Raw genomic sequence first — 21,822 nt, forward strand, 5'->3', positions numbered from 1 at the left:
CCCAATACGTGATCGTCCGACCCGGCTGCTGACCAAAACAAGCGATGCCGTTATCCACAAAAAACTGGTAATTGCTATTCGATTTACCCGTTAATCGGGAGGCTAAGTATATGTATCACGTCTTCCAGCGTCACTGTCGCTTCGCCTACTGGAAGGTGAAACGTGTGGGTTTTGGCCTCCATTGTTCCACCAAGGCACTCAAGAGTGTAGAATGTCCTCTCATTTTGCCTACTCATGAAATGTGTTGAAACCTAGTAAATGCTAGTGTCGTCGTAGCTCTCTCATTAAAGGTCCCTGGCAGATCAAGTTTTCTAGACAACAAATTTCTAATCGTCTGCAAAAAAAAAAAAATTATATTACTTCATAATTATTAATACTTTTTTTAATAACTAGCAACAATTATAACTATCACAACAACAATAATAATAATAATAGCGTTACTCACAATAATAATTATAATAAAGTTACTAATAATAATAAGGGTTAAGTACTGAAATCGTCCCTAAGATTTGGGGTGAAAATCAAAATCGTCTCCGACTTTTTTTTGTTATTAAAATCATCCCCAACATTACAAAACGTTATAAAATCGTCCTTTTGTCCATAAATAAAATTTTTCGGACAATTTTACCCTTAAACAAAAATTAAAAAATCTCTCCCCTTTCACCACTACCCTCTGTATTATCATCAACCCTCTGCATTATCATCACCATCACCATCGCTACACCATAACCACCAACAATCCAGCAACACCAACAGCAACAATCAAAATCAAATCAACAATTTTGCCCTTAAACAAAAATTAAAAAGTCTCTCCTCCTTCACCACTACTCTCTGTATTATCATCAACCCTCTGCATTATCATCACCATCACCATCGCTACACCATAAACACCAACAATCCAGCAACACCAACAGCAACAATCAAAATCAAATCACCAAAAATTTTAAATTAAACAATTCAGCAATCATCAACTATAATTTCAGATCTAAAATTAGCAACATAAATTAAAAAATTTTAAAAAGAAGTACAAGATGAACAAGAACCCACCACCACCACCACCATTATCATCATCATCATCATCATCATCATGAGAAGAAGAAGAAGAACAACAAAATTCAAAATAAAATCCACCACCACCCCCACTATCATCATCAACACCAGAACCCACCACCACCCCACCTCAGAAAATCATAACTCAGAATAATCAACAAATTCACTTTGAACAATAATCAACAAATTCAGCAACAATAATATTCCAAATTTAAGCCAAATCACAAAAAATTAAATTATAGATATTTCATAACAAAAATCCAGTTCAAAGAAGAAGAAGAAGAAGAAGAAGAAGAAGAAGAAGAAGAAGAAGAAGAAGAAGAAGAAGAGAAGAAGAAGAAACCACAAGAAACCAGAAACCAGAAACCACAAGGAACCAAAAACCAAAAACCGGCGATAGCGAAGAGCGGCGGCGGCAGCGAAGAGCGGCGACGGTAATGAAGACCGGTGGCGGCAGTGAGGAGAGAAGAAGAAGAAGGTAGTGGTGGTGGTGCAGTGTGGCAGGGCGGCAAGGCGGCGGGCGGTAGTGCGGTGGTGCGGCGGTCCCCTTCTCTCCCCCCTCCCCCCTCGCCCCTGCCCCCTTTTTTTCGCCCTCCTTTCTTTCTCTCCCCACCCTCCTTCTCTGTATCTATCCCTTTCTTTACTTTTTTTTATTTATTTTATATTTATTTTATTTTATAATTATATTTATTTTATTTTATAATTTTTTAATGAGGGGTTGAGGGGTAGTTTGGTAATAAAAAAATAAAACTGGTAAAAATGATGATTTTAAAGCGTTTTTGAACGTTGAGGATGATTTTAATAACGAAAAAAGGTCGGGAACGATTTTGATTTTGACCCCAAACCTTAGGAACGATTTCAGTACTTAACCCTAATAATAAGTTTCTAAAAATTATACTATGTTAATAATATATTAATAATAACTGTTATTATTATATTAAAAATTTAATAAGAACAAGATAATGATAATTCATTTACCTAACAATATTATTATTATTTATCATAATAATAAATTATTACAAAATAATAAAAAACAAAACATTATTAAATAATATTATTTATTATTATTATCCTAAAAGTATGTGTCTGCATTTGGAGTTTTTTAAGGTGGTCAACCTGCTGAAGATGTCTGCATACAGGAGACAAGGGTCTATGTTTCGGAACATGATTCTTTCTCCGTGACAAACGCAGCCTTTATTTTTTTTATAACAATTTTTTTTTTTGTTTTTCGTTTTTTACAAAACGTAGCCTGCGTTTTGCAGGTCTGAATATAACAGCTTCATATTTGTGCATAACACGTTATGTATCAATATACCAACATATCACCATTTTTTAATTCATTCATAAATTAATTTCTGAAAATTGTGAGACTAAAAGTATGTGTAATTAGTATAATATCATGTGATTGCTCCAATGCTTACTTTATCCGATTCACATTTATTTTTAATTTTTCTCCAAATTTCATGATATATGAGGAGCATATATTGGCCACCTTTCTCCATAACCAAGTCCCTCTGAGGATGCTCCTGTCCAATTGCTCTCTTTTCCAACGGATAAATTTCATTTACTTTTAGATATGTCACACCATTAGAGCATCTCCAACGGCAATCCAATGAAGGACCCGTTCTGACAAAAGCTGAAGGCCTACCATTGGAGTAATATAAATATGAGTCCCAGCACATAATTTAAAACAAGTAAGTCCCTCTGAGCAGGGCCTTGCTTTGTTTTCATGGTAAGCAATAAAATTTTAACACGTGGTATTTAATTTAAAAAAAATAAATAATATTGTAATAATAGAACAACTAATAATGTTAATAGAATATGTTGTGAATAAAAGGTTGATATTCATCTTATTATATACTAACTTATTTAACCTTATGTATATAATTAAATATTATAATTATTTATAAATTAAATGTGATTTAAGTATTTAATTTAGTTATCTAAAAAATTATATCAAATAATTAAATTATATTTAATTTATTAATAATTAATTATAATTCTATTTAATTAATAATTTATATTAATTATTTAAATAATAATTAATATAAGTAATTAAATTAATATTCTATATTAATTTAATAGTGAATTATTTTTAAATTTATAAATTTAAATTACATTATTCAAAAAAATTAATTACATTAATTTTAAATATTTTAATTAATTAATTAAGTAGGACTACAATAGGGACTAAAGTTAGTTATGTATAAATTTATTTAATATTAATATCTTTTAATAGTGAATTATTTTTAAATTTAAATATTTAAATTATATTATTAAAAAAATTAATTACATTAATTTCAAGTATTTTAATTAATTAATTAATTAGGTGGGACCACAACAGGGACTAAAGTTAGTTCCTCCTAATGGAGAAGAGAGAGATGCTATGAGTTCCTATTTACTGTTTATGACGCAAAAGCTGATGTGGAGTTACTTTTTATGACAGGTGGGCCATAAACAGGAACTGGGATGAGTTCCCTACTGGAGATGGTCTTAGAGCTGAAACAGCTTTTGACTATTGATAGTGAGGGAGTTACCATGCTCCATGATGTTGTTCTAACGTAATTTTCCTTTCTTGGTTTAGTCTCGGTTACCAAAAAAAAAAATTCATTTACTTTTGACAAAACAGCTAATTGGCACTCTCTATAGTATTGTTAGAAATGCTCTTAAGGATTATCATTAAATCGTAATAAAAGTTGAGATCAAATGAATAAATAAATCTTTTGCAACAATATGTATAGCATTGTAGTATATATTGAAAAGCTTTTAAGTATATCGGTATATTGGATTTTAGTTAATTTTAACTATTAATTTTAATTATATATATTACATATAATTTTTAAAGTTAAAATTAAAAATTAAAAATTATTGAAATATTAGTGTATTGATATATTTAAAATTTATTTTTAATACACAATACAAAAATAACATCATTAATTTTTAAAATAACAAAATTACTCTTTTATAACTTTTATATGGGAAAGACTTTGTTAAAATAAATACACATATAAAATAAGGAAGTGTAATACACTCATTCACAGATTAGGAAGAAAAAGAAAAATCACCCCAGCAATTTCAAGGCGAGTTAAATTGCAGTAAGTGATTTTTGAATTTATTTAGATCGGATCCAACAATTTCTATTTTTAAAATGTAAAAAAAAATTTTAAATTGCCTCCAATATTTTTTTGGCTCAAGAATTTGAATATATAATAGATGGTGGTGTTTTGGCTGGAAATGGAGGAACATTGTGTATTACCCCTAGATGGACATATTAGATGGAAGATCAACACGCAGGGGGCGTGTTACCTGCTACATGTGGGGGGCGTGAAGAGACGTGGCACGGTCTGGTTGATCGGAGCAGGAATCACGTGGGGGGTGTGCTTACTCAACACGTCGGGGGACGTGATGATGTGACAAAGCGTGATTGGCTCACTCAGGTAGCACGTGGGGGGCGTGTTGAGTCATCACGAGGGGGAGTGCCGACGTGGCAAAGCGTGGTTGGCTCACTCAAACAGCAAGTGGGGGGCGTGCTGAGTATGCATGCGGGGGGCGTGCTGACACGTGGCAAAGCGTGGTTGGCTCTGAGGCAGTCAGCACGTGGGGGCGTGGTGAATGCTCCCCTTTATATAAGGCAGAGCTCGATACCATTTTCATTATGAGTAAGAGTGTGTGAGTGTTCTTTGAGTGTGTTGGTAGTGTAATGGAGGGTACCGCAAACTTGGTGGTGTATCGCAACAGTGAGATAATACGTAATACTCATGAGGGAGTGAGGTTTGTGTGCCAGAATTTATTTTCGTTTGTGGTTCCATGCACCAAGACGTTAATGGAGCTTTAGAACGGTCTCTGTCAAAGCCTGGAGAACGGTACGTTAATGAGAGTGAGCGAAATTCTGTACCAGAATTCGATTGTAGATTTTGGTGGTCTAATACAGTTTGATACCATGCCAATCACTGACGAAGGGAGTATGCAGAATATGTTTCAAACTCACCGACAGACTCAGATGCGACAGTCACAGATTGAGCTGTATGTTGAGTTTGAAACCGTAGAGGCAGAAGGGATTCAAAATGATTTAGATATAGAGGATGATAGAGATGCAGTGTACGAGGGAATGAATAGTGAGAGCGAAGAGGACTTCGAAGCCACTTATGAAGTCGGCGATGAAGATGAGGATGGTGATGTGGGAGTTAAGACAGCAGCGGAGAATATAGTGGTTCATCCCTCGATCAGTCAACCGATGAACGTGCTACCTTTTGTGCATGAGTTAGATCTTGACGCCATGCATGCACCGGAATTTCTGGAATATGCAAACATAGGTACGTGATGACTGGATAATATGTCTTTGTTAATTTATACTTTGGATTGATTAATGAACGATGATTTCTGCTTTTTGTAGGCATTGCTGATCCTGAGGATGGAGAGTTCCGGATTGGAATGGAATACAGATTAAGAAAGTCAGTCGTGGCAGCAATTAGAAGTTACACTATCTCTAGAGGAGTTGACTACAATGTGTATGAGTCTGAGCTACAGACGTTCTATGCAAAATGTAAGATATATGGGTGTAGGTGCGACTGGCTTATCTGAGCCAGCTTGATACGGAAAAAAGATTGTTGGGAGATACGCAGATAGAATGGTAGGCACACGTGCTCAATGGGAACGATTTCACAAGATCATTCCAAGTTGGACTCGGATACCGTTGTTGAGGCTATAACACCGTTGGTCGAGACTGATCCGTCCATCAAGGTGAAATCTATAATAGCGGAAGTCCAGTTAAGGTTCAACTATACCATCAGTTACCGAAAGGCTTGGTAGGCAAAGCAGAAGTCCATAGCGAAATTTTTCGGTGGTTAGCAGGATTCTTACCAAACCTTGCCATGGTGGCTCTCGATTATGGTTCAGAAGATGCCTGGGTCAGTTGTCCAAATAGACACACGCCCACTGTACAACGGGAATGAAGAGGTGCACGGTGTAAAAATACTTCATCGCGTATTTTGGAGTTTCAATCCATGTATTAGGGCATTCAGGCATTGCAAGCCCATAGTTCAGGTTGACGACACACACCTATACGGAAAATACAAAGATACACTTATGGTTGTTGTTGCACAAGACGGGAACCAAAACATTGTGCCTATCGCTTTTGTGCTGGTGGAAGGGGAGACAACTGATCCGTGGCACTTCTTTCTCAGGAATCTGCGAATGCATGTTGTTAGAAAAGACGGTGTGGGTATAATCTCATACCGGCATGAGTTAATTCGGGCAGCAGTAAATCGTTTCGGAGGTGACTGGAAACCTCCAAGAGCATGATGGATGTTTTGTATAAGGCACATCGGCAGCAACTTCCTAAAAGCATTCAAAGTCCATCTCTTGCAAAAGCTTGTTGTCAATTTGGGTATTCAAGAACGGTGGAGGAGTACAACATCAATTATAAGAGGTTAGAAGAGCGAGGCGAGGCATCTGCCAGGTGGTGCGATGCCATTGGATTCAGACATTGGGTATTGGCATTCGACGAGGGACATCGATGGGGCCATATGACGACGAACCTTGTCGAGTGAATTAACTCAATGTTGAAGGGTGCCTGTAATCTACCTGTGTTGGTGCTGGTTCGAGCAACATATTATCGAGGTTAAATGAACCTTTTACGCGGAAGCGTCCCAAGACTCACGAACACAAGCGTGCTGGATTTACTTACTCCGTATTTGCACAACAGCGGATAGAGGCAAATATGCAACAGGTTGGGAATATAGTTGTGCACCAGTTTGACAGACGAAATGAGGTGTTTGAGGTGCGCAAAATGACTAACGGAATGGTGTCAGTTGTTGATCTTACGCGACGGACATGTGACTGTGGGCACTTTCAGGTGGAACGACTACCATGTTGCCATGTTATTGCTTGCTGTGCTAACCAGCATCTCGATTGGCAGCTGTATGTGCATGACGTGTACAAGATGACAGAGGTTCATAAGGTATATAGATTTGAGTTCACACCGTTAGGTGATCCCGAGACATGGCCTACATATGAGGGACCCACATTGGTCGCTAATCCCGCCTTGAGGCGAACATCGAAAGGTCGCCCCAAATTGACCCGATACTTAAATGAGATGCACTCACGCGACATGCGTGATCTTCGGATATGCCGTCTCTGTGGTGCTCACGGTCATAGTCAGAGTCGATGTCTTCAGCATGCTGGACCGAGTGGGGCGGGTGAATGTTTTTTTATTTTCATCGTGATTGTATTTTTAAATTTGCATTTTTTCAGTTGATGTTTTTTATGTTAGTCGTATTTGTATTTTTAAATTTGAGTTTATCCATTGATATTTAATGTCAGGTTAATATTATCATTTACTGCCTTCGTGAAGTAAATATACAAAAGATTAACTACGAATTACATAGGTCAACATACAGAACATTAAATAAGAATTACATTAACTTAATTATTAGGATTAAATCTAAAAACCCTAAACCATATGCCTTGTCAACAACTGTGTATGCCCGCTGAAGGAAACCACTATCACACGACGCACCCCCTAACGTGTGGTCGAAAGCAGGACCCTGCAAACCATGGCCCATACCTATTGATGCCCCATGTGAGTCAGCCGACCCTAACGGTAAATGCATAGCACTGAAATCTGACCAACCACCCAAACTAGCATTGGCCCAATTCTGTAGTTGTTGATCTTCGTGACAGCCGACGGAAAAGTCAAACCAATCATGACCGGCTGGAATCGTCGGTATGGGCTGATGCAACTAGCCAGACCGGCCTGGGTGGTTGGGCTAAGGGTTCTGGCTGTGCTGAGAGTGGTGGCTGCCTTGAGAGTGCTGGTTGTGCTGACTACGACGTTTGTGGTGACTGGAATCACTGTGATGAGTGTGATAGCTACCATGACTGTGGTCCGGTGGCTGTGATTTATAATAAGGAAACTGCTTAAATAGTGCATGCTGAGGTGGACCCTGAGGTGCAGGAGGCTGTAGATGCTGAGGAACATACTCCAACAATCTCAGCATATGTCTGAACGAGCCCACGTACCAATCTTGATACTCCATGGTCGGTATAAAGTCCCAGGTTGGAAGGGGGTGCAGATCCTGCAGTCGAGTGTTTCGCCTGTTGCCCCACTCCACTATCCATGCCCCATGCAAAACGTTCCAGTCATGAAGGTGCACTCCGCGAAGAGCGATGCAACGCTGGTCCAGTGGAATGTCCCTTGCTCCTTGCGGGGGAGGTTGTGCGTATCCAAACTGGCACATCACTCAGTCTGCAGAGTGCCATTCGATACACTCGAACAACAACAACAACAGAGCAATGGTATCACACACATCAAGATGTTCATGTAACTCGCCGGATATGATCATTCTTTCGTACGGTCGCCACTCAAATTGCCACATATAATTCATATGTTAAAACTCTAACATTAACGTTTGGAATTAGGAATCACAAGAACCATAAATATTTACCTCCTCTATGTAGTCTAAATAAGCTGTATGTGCATGAGGTGTACAAGATGACAGAGGTTCATAAGGTATATAAATTTGAGTTCACACCGTTAGGTGATCCCGAGACATGGCCTGCATATGAGGGACCCTTATTGGTCACTAATCCCGCCTTGAGGCGAACGTCGAAAGATCGTCCCAAATTGACCCAATACTTGAATAAGATGGACTCACACGACATGAGTGGTCCTCAGATATGCCGTCTCTGTGGTGCTCAGGGTCATAGTGGGAGTCCATGTCTTCAGCATGCTGGACCCTGTGGTGCGGGTGAATGATTTTTATTTTCGTCGTGTTTGTATTTTTAAATTTAAGTTTATGCATTGATGTTTAATGTCAGGTTAATATTATCATTTACTGCCTTCGTGAAGTAAATATACAAAAGATTAACTACGAATTACATAGGTCAACATACAGAACATTAAATACGAATTACATTAACTTAATTCTTAGGATTAAATCTAAAAACCCTAAACCCTATGCTTACTTCTTTCGAGCCAACCAGTTTAGTCCCTTACCCATCATGCCCTGACCGAACTACCTATCAGGCAGATTTCGCTCCGTCCGTAGGTCATATGGGTGACCTGGAACTGAGTCATCCATACCTGGAGCAGTCGACCCACCTACATCTGACGGAGCGTCGGACCCACCTGCCTCTGCCGGAGCAGATGCACCGAGGTTGTACTCTTCAACAACTATGTATTCTCCCTGAAGGAAACCACTATCACACAACGCACCCCCTGACGTGTGGTCGGAAGCAGGACCCCGCAAACCATGGCCCACACCTACTGATGCCCCATGTGAATCAGCCGACCTTGACGGTGAATGCATAGCATTGAAATCTAACCAACCGCCCAAACTAGCATTGGCCCATTTTTGTAGTTGCTGATCTCCGAGGCCGCCGACAAAAAAGTCAAAATAATCATGACCGGCTGGAATTGTCGGTATGGGCTGATGCAACTAGCCGGACTGACACGGGTGGCTGTGCTAAGGGTGTTAGCTGTGCTGAGAGTGGTGGCTGCCCTGAGAGTGCTGGTTGTACTGTTTACGATGTCTGTGGTGTGTGGTGGTTGGAATCACTGTGATGAGTGTGATAGCTACCATGACTGTGGTTCAGTGGCTATGGTATATAATAAGGAAACGGCTCAAACACTGCATGCTGAGGTGGGCCTTGAGGTGCAGGTGGTTGTAAATACTGAGGAACATACTCCAACAATCTCAGCATATGTCTAAACGAGTCCACGTACCAATCTCGATACTCCATGGTCGGTATAAAGTCCCAGGTCGAAAGGGGGTGCAGATCCCGCAGTCGAGTAATTCGCCTGTTGCCCCACTCCGCTATCTATGTCCCATGCAAAACTGTCTAGTCATGAAGCTGCACTCCGCGAAGAGCGATGCAATGCTGGTCCAGTGGAATGTCCCTTGCTTCTCGCGGGGGAGGATGTGCATACCCAAACTGACGCATCACTCGGTCCGTAGGGTGCCATTCGATACACTCGAACGACAACAACAAAAAAATGGTATCACACACATCAAGATGTCCATGTAACTCGCCGGGTATGATCATTCCTTCGTACGGCCGCGACTCAAACTGCCACATATAATTCGTATGTTAGAACCCTAACATTAACGTTTGAAACTAGGAATCACAAGAACCATAAATATTTACCTCCTCCATGTTGTCCATATCAGCTGTATGTGTATGACGTGTACAAGATGACAGAGGTTCGTAAGGTATATAGATTTGAGTTCACACCGTTAGGTGATCCGGAGACATGGCCTGCATATAAGGGACCCACATTGGTCGCTAATCTCGCCTTGAGGCGAACGTCGAAAGGTCGCCCCAAATTGACATGATACTTGAATGAGATGGACTCACGCGACATGCGTGGTCCTCGGATATGTCGTCTCTGTGGTGCTAGGGTCATAGTCGGAGTCGATGTCTTCAGCATGCTGGACCGAGTGGTGCAGGTGAATGATTTTTATTTTCGTCGTGTTTGTATTTTTTAATTTGTATTTTGTCAGTTGATGTTTTTTTATGTTAGTCGTGTTTGTATTTTTAAATTTGAGTTTATCCATTGATGTTTAATGTCAGGTGAATATTATCATTTATTACCTTCGTGAAGTAAATATAAAAAAGATTAACTACGAATTACATAAGTCAACATACAGAACATTAAATACGAATTACATTAACTTAATTTTTAGGATTAAATCTAAAAACCCTAAACCCTATGCTTACTTCTTTCGAGCCAACCAGTTTAATCCTTTACCCATTATGCCCTGACCGAACCGTGACGGAGTATACCTATTAGGCGGATTTCACTCCGTCCGTAGGTCATATGGGTGACCTGGAACTGAGTCATCCATAGCCGGAGCAGCCGACCCACCTGCATCTGCCGAAGCATCGGACCCACCTGCCTCTGCCGGAGCAGCTGCACTGGGATTGTACTCGTCAATAACTGTGTATGCCCGCTGAAGGAAACCACTATCACACGACGCACCCCCTGACGTGTGGTCAGAAGCAGGACCCCGCAAACCATGGTCCATACCTATTGATGTCCCATGTGAATTAGCCGACCCTGACGGTGAATGCATAGCACTGACATATGACCAAGCACCCAAACTAGCGTTGGCCCAATTCTGTAGTTGCTGATCTTCGTGACCGCCGATGAAAAAGTCAAACCAATCATGACCGGCTGCAATCATCAGTATGGGTTGATGCAATTAGCCGGACTAGCCCGGGTGGCTGTGCTAAGGGTGCTGGCTGTGCTGAGAGTGGTGGCTGCCCTGAGAGTGTTGGTTGTGCTGACTACGACGTCTGTGGTGGCTGGACTCACTGTGATGAGTGTGATAGCTACCATGACTATGGTCCGGTGGCTGTGGTACATAATAAGGAAACGGCTCAAACACTGCATGCTGAGGTGGGCCCTGAGGTGCAGATCGCTGTAGATGCTGAGGAACATACTCCAACAATCTCAGCATATGTCCGAATGAGCCCACGTACCAATCCCGATATTACATGGTCGGTATAAAGTCCCAGGTCAGAAGGAGGTGCAGATCCCGCAGTCGAGTGTTTTGCCTGTTGTCCCACTCCGCTATCCATGCTCCATGCAAAACTGTCCAGTCATGAAGCTGCACTCCGCGAAGAGCGATGCAATGCTGGTCCAGTGGAATGTCCTTTGCTCCTTGCGGGGGAGGTTGTGTGTATCTTCCAATCTCACTAACACACTCTCACTAATGTATATAACTGGGAGTGGGGAGGCTCTTTATATAAGGCTATGACCAACGCTTGCTGTTTACTGGAGTGGAAGAGTTGTCTCCTGCATGCAGACAGCTTTCAACACGACCACCCCGTGTTGTTGGGGTGTTGACATGCTTCTGACGAGCAGGGTTACTATTCCCCCTACGTGTTGACTGTGACCTCCACCGATCGGCAAAACACCCCACTCTCCAATATTCAGCCAAAACACCAACAAACTTTTCATAAGAAAAATAATTTCTGATTTTTTTTGTCAAAAAAGAAATGATTGGAAATGAAAAATTGAACCCAACAACTTCTTAATTTGTCATATGATTCGGTATTTTGGAAGAAAAAAACATACAAAAACACCAATATCAATGAAATTCACATATTCTAGTCTATATTAAATATAAAAAAAGAGTATAGGTAGACAATGAAAATACTAAACAATATGAATAATAGATATATTGGATGTTTATTTTACTAGATGTGCGAATAATTATTCTAATTTTAAAATTTAGGTGAATAATCTAAAAGTATAATTGGTTTTAATTTAATTGGTAGTTGTTCATATTATTCAAAAAAGTTATTGATTTCTATAATTTTTGTAGCCTAATAATGAACGGTACTTGATGATAGACTATATTATCCTCAGTATTTCCGTTAATTTATTTATACAATCAATGGTTGAAATTTATACATTTCATGCTTGACGCAAGTTAATACACTTGTTATTCACTAAACTAGTGTCAATTTTTCTCTTCATGTATAAAGTAGATTAGAAATAAATCTAGTAACTGAAGAACAATGAACATACGAGAAGCTCGTACACCATGCGGTATTCGCTGTTCTTAAACCTGAACTCGAGAGTTCAAAATTAAAGCTTTTTCTTCGGTCATTACCTTTTTTTTTCTTTTAAATTTTTAAATAAAGCTTGTCTTTTCTGCTCCTACTATATACGGTATATTGACTTCAAAATAAAGGATTTTTGCAGCATCGGTTTCCATAACAATAAGCGTGCAAGTTGGTGACAACGATTGAGGTTGTCTCGAGCTTTGAAAATAACCGATCAAAGTCTGAGTTGTGTCTTGAACGTTCTGAATCCTGACACCAAAGTTTGAACACTACTCCCATAGCTTTACCTTTTCCTTTCACACCCAAAATAATATCAAATATTTAAATAATAATAATAATAATAATAATAATAATAATAATAATAATAAAGAGTTAGAAAAAGGTAACTGGATTTGGGTTATCTGACACTATCACGTGATCTAGCACTCACGACATTGGTTTCGTGCTGTCTTAAAACAAACAGTACCTTTAGCCCACGCGCCATTTTTCTTCTCTCTCTCTCTCCCCCTCTCTCCACTGTTATTATGGCATTATGCTAATGGAGGTTGCTGTTGCTGTTGTTGTTGCTTGCGTTTACTTTGTATGAAGCTCAAGGGATTCAATTTTTCACTCCCGGATCTTCTTCTTTTTCTTCCTCAAGCTTAGGTAGTGTGAGCTCATTTTTTTTAAACCTCTTTTTCATTTTTTGGATTGGTTTCTCTGTTATCCAAACATTTGGTCTTTTTCCTCTTTAAATTTTGGTTGGTGTTACGATTTACATTTTGTTTTGGGATGTAGTTGATCGATACTTACTTGTCAAGTTTCTACTTTTACCGTTTTATGTAGTTTCTGCTTTTTATATTCTTTTCTGGGTAGCTGGTTTTCTCTCGTTTATTTCTTTTTATATTTTTTTATCTTTTGGTGCTTTTCAGTTTGAAACTGAACAATGAACATGACATACATGTAACTGTTTGTAAATTATGATAACCTCCAGTTTCAATGTGTTAACATTCAACCTTACCCCCCCTCCCCATTTTATCTATTTGTTCAGTTGTTTCGAAATCTGTTCATGTTCTTTGGATCATGACATTCTTTCAACCTTCTTCAGTTCTTTGGTTTTGTTAATGTTAAGCCTTTTTTTGTGTGTTTTGGTCTTGGTTTTGCTTGTGTTTCTTTTTCCTTTTCAGATTATGGTTGTGTTATAATTTAACTTGGTGGTATGCTCTAAATTTTGTTGAATATTTCTCTGGATTTTGGGAAATGCAGGTAAATGGGAATCATTTCAAGGAAGATCTTTCCAGCATGTGGAAGCATGTGTGTTTGCTGTCCTGCATTGAGGTCGAGATCACGACAACCAGTCAAGCGTTACCGGAAGCTTCTTGCTGATATCTTCCCCAAATCCCCTGTTAGTCTCTTATATATCAAACTCTTTTCCATTGAAAATTTGATTAGTTACCCCATTGATCTCATTTTTTTTAGCTAGATTGTTGCTAGTTTTAGGTGATGCCCCTTATTTTACCATTGTGACAAATTTTAGTGGTGACTATTGTATATACTAAGAAAAAGGACTTAAGATATGAATGATTATGCAGCTATCTATGTGAAAGGAAGATTATCAGACTCTTATTTTCTTTTCAAATACTTAATAGGATGAGTTTCCAAGTGAAAGGAAGATTATCAAGTTATGTGAATATGCAGCAAGAAATCCTTTCCGGATTCCAAAGGTATTTATTCTTTGTCTTGAATGTTTATTGGCAATGCTGGTAAAAGAAAATTGGGCATGCTTGGTTTACACAAGTCTATTTTCGAAGTTCATGATGATATCCTTTTTCTTCCCCTGATAGATTGCGAAACATCTTGAGGAAAGGTGTTACAAAGAGCTCAGATCTGAGCACATCAAAATCAAACCTGTCAAGATCGTCGCAGAAACTTTCAATAAGTTGATTTCTGTTTGTAAGGTGCAGATGTAAGTTTCCTATCTGATTAATAGTTAGCTTTTATTTCCACATTCTGTTGACGGTTCTCTGATATCAAACTATTAATCGTCTCTACCACGCAGTGCTCGATTCATCTGGATAGTGTATTTTTCTAAAATGCAAATTAAAAGTTAAATAATAATGATGTGTCCTTTTTATTGCAGAGCATACTTTGCGGTTAATGTGCTCGATGTGATGTCGGAGCTCCTGGGTTGTTCTAAGGATGAGACCATCCAAACACTTGGTTGCCAAGTCTTAACAACTTTCATATACTCTCAGGTGAAAAATGCAATCGAGAAGGCCTAAGCTACTTTCGATGTTTGCTTATGCATAAGTGTAATTTCATTCAATTAGTATTTACTTGGATGTATCTACCAAGAAACAGGAAAAAGTTAATGAATACTAGTACATAGTAGTGATAATCTGAAGCAGTTATTTTTTGTAGTTATAGGTTTTGCCTTGGCTATTGCTTTTAGATTATCTCTCCTTATATATTGACACAAAGAAAGAACAGGTTGATGCAACTTATACTCATAACATGGAGAAGTTGGTGAGGAAAGTATGCATGCTATCGCGGGAGCATGTCGGAGCACTTGAAAAGCGCTGCTTGAGGGCATCAAGCTTGCAATGCCTTTCCGCGATGGTAAGTAGAGTGTTCGATCCAATTCTGTGTGCTATTATGTTGTGTTTCAGTGCATGGAGGTTGGTTTATTTCCATACCTACTATTTTCTTTTAAAGTTTCATGGTATATGCGTGTTGATTTCCTTGGCAGATTTGGTTCATGGCTGAATTTTCACACATTTTCGTGGATCTTGATGAGGTAAGTTATTCATCATTGTTGGAAGTGACATTGTAATGAAATACTCCCTTTGTTTCCATATCAATTAAGAAACCCAAAATCAAGGACTTTTACCAAAATATCCTTATGTTTTTTGCATGCCATTATTCTAGTAGTTTTTTGAAACCAGAATTTGTCGTAGGATTTTATTCTTATTCATCATTATCAATCTTCAAATTCTCTTTCAACACACTTCACAAAATAGAAAAATTATATAGATTATGCTAAACAAGCAGGTTTTGCTACCAATAAACTCAAATAGAAAGGAGAATAATATTAAGAGTCAACTCATTACTAGGAAGGTTTCTATGTTTAGCAAGAGAGAAATTGAGAGAATGAGAGTGAGTGATGAGGAACAACATGAAGAAATCGGAAGATTAAGACTGAGTGAGAGGATACGAGAGTGAGATTCAGTTTTTGCGTAACCATTTTGATGAAGAAGATGAAGAGCACGAGAGTGAGAGTGAGTGGTAACATGCGCTTAGGGTGTGAGTGTTTTTTGTTGGTCAGGGTTTTGAACTATTTTATTGTGTAAATGCTTCATTGTTTATTGTGCTTAACATTAGTTGAAAATACTTGATCAATTTTATTTTATATTAAAATGTGAGAATGATAGACAACTAACTCAAGAAAGTTTCTCTAAAGTAACAAATATTGTGAACGAGAGGGAGCAAATTTACAGTGAACACCTCCCTTTGACCCTTTTGATTTCCATCCATCATTCTGTCATGTTCTTTAATCAATAGCTGGTTTTAAATTGACATTAGCAAAATGCAGATCATTGATGCCGTTTTAGATAACTACAAATGCGGTACACCAATTGAAGATGGTGGAGTGAGGGCAGAGCCTCATCATAATTGGGTGGATGAGGTTGTCCGACGTGAAGGTCGCGGTGGTTCAGTTGTCAGTGATGTCATTCACTCTAGCTGCTCCATCATCCAACCAGAACCAGAAAAAAAGGATCCTTCTCGATTGACCAGGTATTCCTGATATTCAACAACTTACAAGAATGTTTTGTAGCTGTGGTGATTTTGCCTTTAATATTGGCTGCTTCTAAAACTGTATTTTGTTTTTATTTTTAATCATTGATACAGAGAAGAAAGTGAAACACCAGAAATATGGGCTCAGATATGCATTCAAAGAATGGTTGAGTTAGCAAAGGAAAGATCTACTATGCGTCGTGTAATGGATCGGATGTTTGTTTACTTCGATTCTAGGCAGCATTGGGCTCCTCAGCAAGGGCTAGCAGCAAAAGTCTTATCCAGCATGGCCTACTTCATGGAGAACTCTGGTATATTATCTCTGACACATTCCGGTTCTATGAATTTTCATAAATAAATCATTCTTTATTCAAATATGTAATAAATTTAGGGTTTTAAACAGCTATGATCAATGCTATGTTAGGTGCTTTTGTAAATATTTTTATACTTTTCCCGTAATATTGTTTTCCTTTCTGTTCGGCTTTTTCTACAGGAAATCAGCAGTTAATTCTAACTTGTGTGGTACATCATTTGGATCACAAAAATGTTATGAATGATCCAAAACTTAAGACATATATTGTTCAAGTTGCCACATCGTTGTCTATGCAAATTAGATCAGGGGCAGGGTTGAAAGAGATCGGTTTTGTTGGTGACCTCTGCAGGCATCTAAGGAAAAGCCTTCAATCCTCCGGCAGCGAATTTGTCGGCGAGCAAGAGTTCAATGTGAATATCTCTCTCCAAAATTCTATTGAGGACTGCTTACTAGAAATCGCCAACGGGGTAGGTTTGTGTTTTCATTCTTCCCCCGCATTATGGTTTTCTAATAACTAAGTTGCTGCAAGATATTTAGTTACTAAATTACTGCATTCCTTTTCTTCATTTACAGGTCACTGAAACCCAACCGCTATTTGACTTGATGGCAATAACCCTGGAAAGTTTACCATCTGGTCCTCTTGCTAGGGCAACAATTGGATCAGTGATAGTCCTTACTCGTGTGGTCACCCTAGCGTTGTCTCGTTTAAATTCACAGCAGGTGAGGAGCACGTTTCCATCCAGCATTGTCTAAAGTAAAGGATGAATATTGCAAACAGAAGCTAGAATATTAAGTGATGCAATTAGTAAACTACTTTTTGTGATCTTGACAAGGCACTATGGTGTCGTTTGATTCATGTAGTTAACCTTACCAATAGGATAAGGCTTGGTGGTGGTTTTTGTTGTTGATGGTGATGTTTTGTTTTTCATTCTTTTCAGTAATTAAGAGTGAATGATACCCATCATTTCAGAGGATACATCTAATAAATCTTTTTACGCTTCCCACCCAGGGATTTCCTGAAGTTCTTCTCGTGCAACTTCTAAAAGTAATGTTGCATCCAGATTTGGAGGCTCGCGTTGGAGCACACGTAATATTTTCTGGGCTTCTTTTCCCAAGTTCCTTCCAAACACATGATGATTCCTCTATGCGGTCTGTATATACGGATCGACACAGTAAAAAGAGTTTTCAGACTGCATCTACATCTGCCTCTATTACGGCTTTACTTGAAAAGCTCCGCAAAGACCAAGATGGCATTAAAACTGAAGGTCATGGAAGTGCCATTCATGATGGTTGCAAGGAAAAAGACATTACTGCTGAAGACTACAAGCCGGGGTATGGCTTAAAGAATTCTCCTAACTTTTGCAAACTCAGCTCCATCATTGATAGGGCAATGGGATCACCGAGTTTGACTGACACTGTAAGTACTTGAATTGATTTTGGTGCCTTTTTAGTCAAGAAAACAATGAAAAACTGTTATTTACCCAGTTTTTGTATTGAACTTTCCTTCAGGAATTAGGTATTATGAAGTTAAATGAGGATCAAATAGGACAGTTGCTTTCTTCCTTTTGGATTCAAGCCAATCTTCCTGATAATTTACCTGCAAATTTTGAGGCTATAGCTCACTCATTCATATCAACACTACTTGTTTTACGTGCAAAGGTAGGTTTATATGTCTCATGCTCCCTGCTATTTCAATTTAATTCATTTCAAATTGATAGAACAGAATCTTCAAAATAGCATGACACCACAGTTTACTGAAACAAATGAAATTTTGCCTAAAATTCTATAGTAAGCTTAGCTATGAAGCGAAAATGTAACTTCGCTGATCTCATCAATTACACTTAAGAATTATTTTTTGTTTGACTTTGGTCTGGTTCCATTTGACTTAGTTACAGTCATATTGACTAGCATGCTTACCAAATATATGATTTCATACTTTGTAAACTTTGATCCTTCAATTTGTTATGAATCTGGATCAACAATTTTGAGTGCATGATATATACCTTCATGATTTCTATTTTTTGCCTTAGTCATTTAAAATTTACTGTTGCAGAACCTGAAAGACAAAGATAACCTGTTGATCCGCTTCTTCCAGCTTCCTCTGTCTCTCTGGACTATGTTGCTGGACTCCAGTAATGGTGTGACCTATTGAGTGTTTATGATGCATATCCGATTTCAATGGAACTGGATATTTGACTTCAAGGAAAAATTTAAACTTATGTACTTATGTTGTCGCAGGAATGTTGCCGCCATCACATCAGAGGTCCGTTTTTGTATTATCTACTGGCATGTTGATGTCTGCCTGTAAAGTGTACCAGATTCATGATCTGAATGATGTGTTCACATCGTTAGCAATGTCTGAAGTGAGTGGCTGATCTCATTTTGATACTCTGCTAGTGTTCTCTTAATAGTTTTGTTTGGCTCGTCTTGTAGTTATTCTGGACCATGTAAAATATTTTGGCTCGTCCTGTTTCTGCACTTGTCTCCTTTTCTATACAGGCGTGTGTCCGGATGTCTCTTATACCTATCTTGAAATTGTCTTCAAACACAGTCATACACATTGTTTGGTAGCTTTTTCAAGATAGAATTAGAGAAAACTGAGCCACAAACTTGTTTGGGAGGGGAAATAGATACAGTTACCGCAATGGACAATGTTACTGTCCTGGAACAAAATTTACTCAATTTGTTGTTAAGCCTAAAAAGTGGGACAAAGTACAGAGACAACTTTTTTGTCTTGTTTGTATTTCTTGTCTTGGACACTTACCAAACGAAAGTGCACAACCTAATTGATATTGGTCATAAATCACCGAACTTTATTACCTCAAGAATGTCTTAATAACTTCCTGCTTCTATATAATCAGGTTGATCCATTTTTGGGTATCAATGACGATCATCAAGTATATGTTAAGGTCCATGTGGATTTGAGAGAATATGGTACTGCTGCGGATAATCAGGTGGCCATGTCAGTATTATCTGATCTACGGAGCAGAATATGCAAATGTGATGAGATCATAAAGGATCACTTGGCTCAAAATTTAGCTAATATCACGGAGGTACTCTTATTTTACCCTGAAACACTATTTGTCCGTGAATCATAACCCTTTGTATTTACTTTATCTCTGTGGTTTCTGTTTCTCAAGCTGCATAGAGATAACCTGACAACGCTACTCTCGGAGACATTTAAGCCGGATGAGGAATTTGTTTATGGTCCTCAGTCAATTCTTGATCATAATAAGATGAATATTCATCCCCAGGATTCACTGTCATTTGATGGGGTACGTTTTCTCATCTCTGTTTGCATCAAGTTCACTAGAATTTGGAGAATCTAGAGATAGTGGATATTGTTGTTCTGATTATGATCAGTATTTGAGAATATTTAGGGGGATACACAGGGGTATTAGGGTCTTTACACTACTGAGTCAGTTATGAATCTGTTGGTGATAGTTGTCCTTTCTTGGTAGGATTTTCCTTCTGGCTCAGGAGTTGAGGATGACACAATAAGCGAAGCATCTGTCTCAGACCTTTCTCGATTTGTTCCGAAGATGCCTCCATCCCCTTCTATGCCTCATGTTATAAGCATTGGACAGCTTATGGAATCGGTACTCTCTCTCATGTTTGTGTATTTATCATGAAAGAAGCTCCTTCATGTAAACTCGCTTAGTTTCGCATTTATTTATAAGTGGACTTAGTTTTCTTAATGATGCATTTGTTTCAATGTGACTCACCAATGTTCCTATAAAAGCTCAATAAATAAGCACTTCCACTACTTTTCAGGCACTAGAGGTAGCTGGTCAAGTGGCAGGGTCGACCGTCTCGACCTCACCCCTTCCATACAACGCCATGGCCAGCCAGTGCGAGAAGCTCGGGACATATGCAAGGAAGAAGCTTTCGAATTGGCTGACTTTTGAGAATCATCATTGCAGTCCAGCTGCTGATAAATATCTTCCTCCAATATGTGATAACTGGAAATCAGCATTTGAAAAGGTTTGTTCTGTATCTAATTCTAATGTGTTCTACTGTCAATTTAATAAAATCACTGCAGATATGAAATAATTACCTTTTGCATATAATCATGGAATTTCGAAATGTTGTTGTACTTATAAACTATTTTTTAACCTAAAGTTTACGATTATATTATAATTTGTTAAAAGTGTATATTGGGTGCAGGAAGTGAAGAGTGGAGAGAATAGGCAAGTAGCGGCAGCGTCGCCGAGGGAGCCATGGCTGGCAATGAAGCTGCCTCCTGCTAGTCCCTTTGACAATTTCCTCAAGGCCGCTGGCTGTTAACATATTATGTTAAATCTTGTTTCTCTCTAATTAAGTGTGTTAACATTTTGTATAGGGCACTAACTAACACGCTAAACTTGAATTGAAGGGTGAATGCTCCTTGTAAGGGTTACTCAATTATCAATTCTAACTGCATTATTGTCTATGGAATGGTACTGTTTAGGTGGGGAAAGAGTGTTTTATATGTCACTCTTATTCTTATCTAAGACACGTCCTGTTATGAAGTCAACTGGATAGGGTTTCTTCTATTATTAATTACAATTAGTAGCACTATATGAGGCACATGTATGGATCCATAAGACCACATCTGCTATCAAGGATTGTGTCATTTAAACAGCTGTTTTTAATTATGGTGATGATTGTTAGAGTAGGGTTACCACTCTTACCATCATATTTAATGGGCAAGGCGGTGGTTGTTTAAATGTCAATGATTTTTGTTGTTTAAATAACATTTTTCTAAGCTGAACAAAACAATTGCACACTCCGAAGAGAAAAAAAAGGCATCATTATTTTTTTTCTCCTTTTCTAATAAATACCAGAGCAGAAATCAATACATAATATAATCAAGTGTTTAGACTTGCATTGATTTATTTAAGTTAACAAGGTTGGCAAAACAGTTACTGATAAATGTGACATTGAGTGTAATTTGAATATTAATAAACAATTCTTAATTAATAAGAAAAAATTGTGTATTAATTCAGTAATTCAATGAATTAAGGATATAATTGATAAATTAATAATAAATTTTTGATGGGGAGCAAAGACTGAGTCCAAGAACAAGACTACGACATGTAAAAATTTATGGGCTGGGTCTACACTTG

The 21,822-nt window shown here is 38.3% G+C and overlaps 1 protein-coding gene across 1 annotated transcript; it reads left to right on the forward strand.

The window, feature by feature from the left end:
• The first annotated feature begins 13,069 nt into the window (after positions 1-13,069).
• Positions 13,070-21,348, forward strand: LOC130951924 (protein SEMI-ROLLED LEAF 2). The gene is made up of 20 exons (XM_057880674.1): positions 13,070-13,272; positions 13,873-14,011; positions 14,256-14,330; positions 14,451-14,572; positions 14,747-14,861; positions 15,097-15,225; positions 15,356-15,403; positions 16,199-16,401; positions 16,516-16,712; positions 16,895-17,181; positions 17,288-17,434; positions 17,724-18,131; positions 18,224-18,373; positions 18,768-18,852; positions 18,953-19,077; positions 19,576-19,767; positions 19,855-19,989; positions 20,176-20,313; positions 20,489-20,698; positions 20,882-21,348. Exons 2-20 carry the CDS (start codon positions 13,877-13,879, stop codon positions 20,999-21,001), a joined length of 3,021 nt encoding a protein of 1,006 aa, XP_057736657.1. The 5' UTR covers positions 13,070-13,272; positions 13,873-13,876; the 3' UTR covers positions 21,002-21,348.
• Positions 21,349-21,822: the final 474 nt, after the last annotated feature.

This window comes from Arachis stenosperma, chromosome 9, assembly GCF_014773155.1.
Source record: "Arachis stenosperma cultivar V10309 chromosome 9, arast.V10309.gnm1.PFL2, whole genome shotgun sequence".
In the NCBI taxonomy this organism is placed as follows: domain Eukaryota; kingdom Viridiplantae; phylum Streptophyta; class Magnoliopsida; order Fabales; family Fabaceae; genus Arachis; species Arachis stenosperma.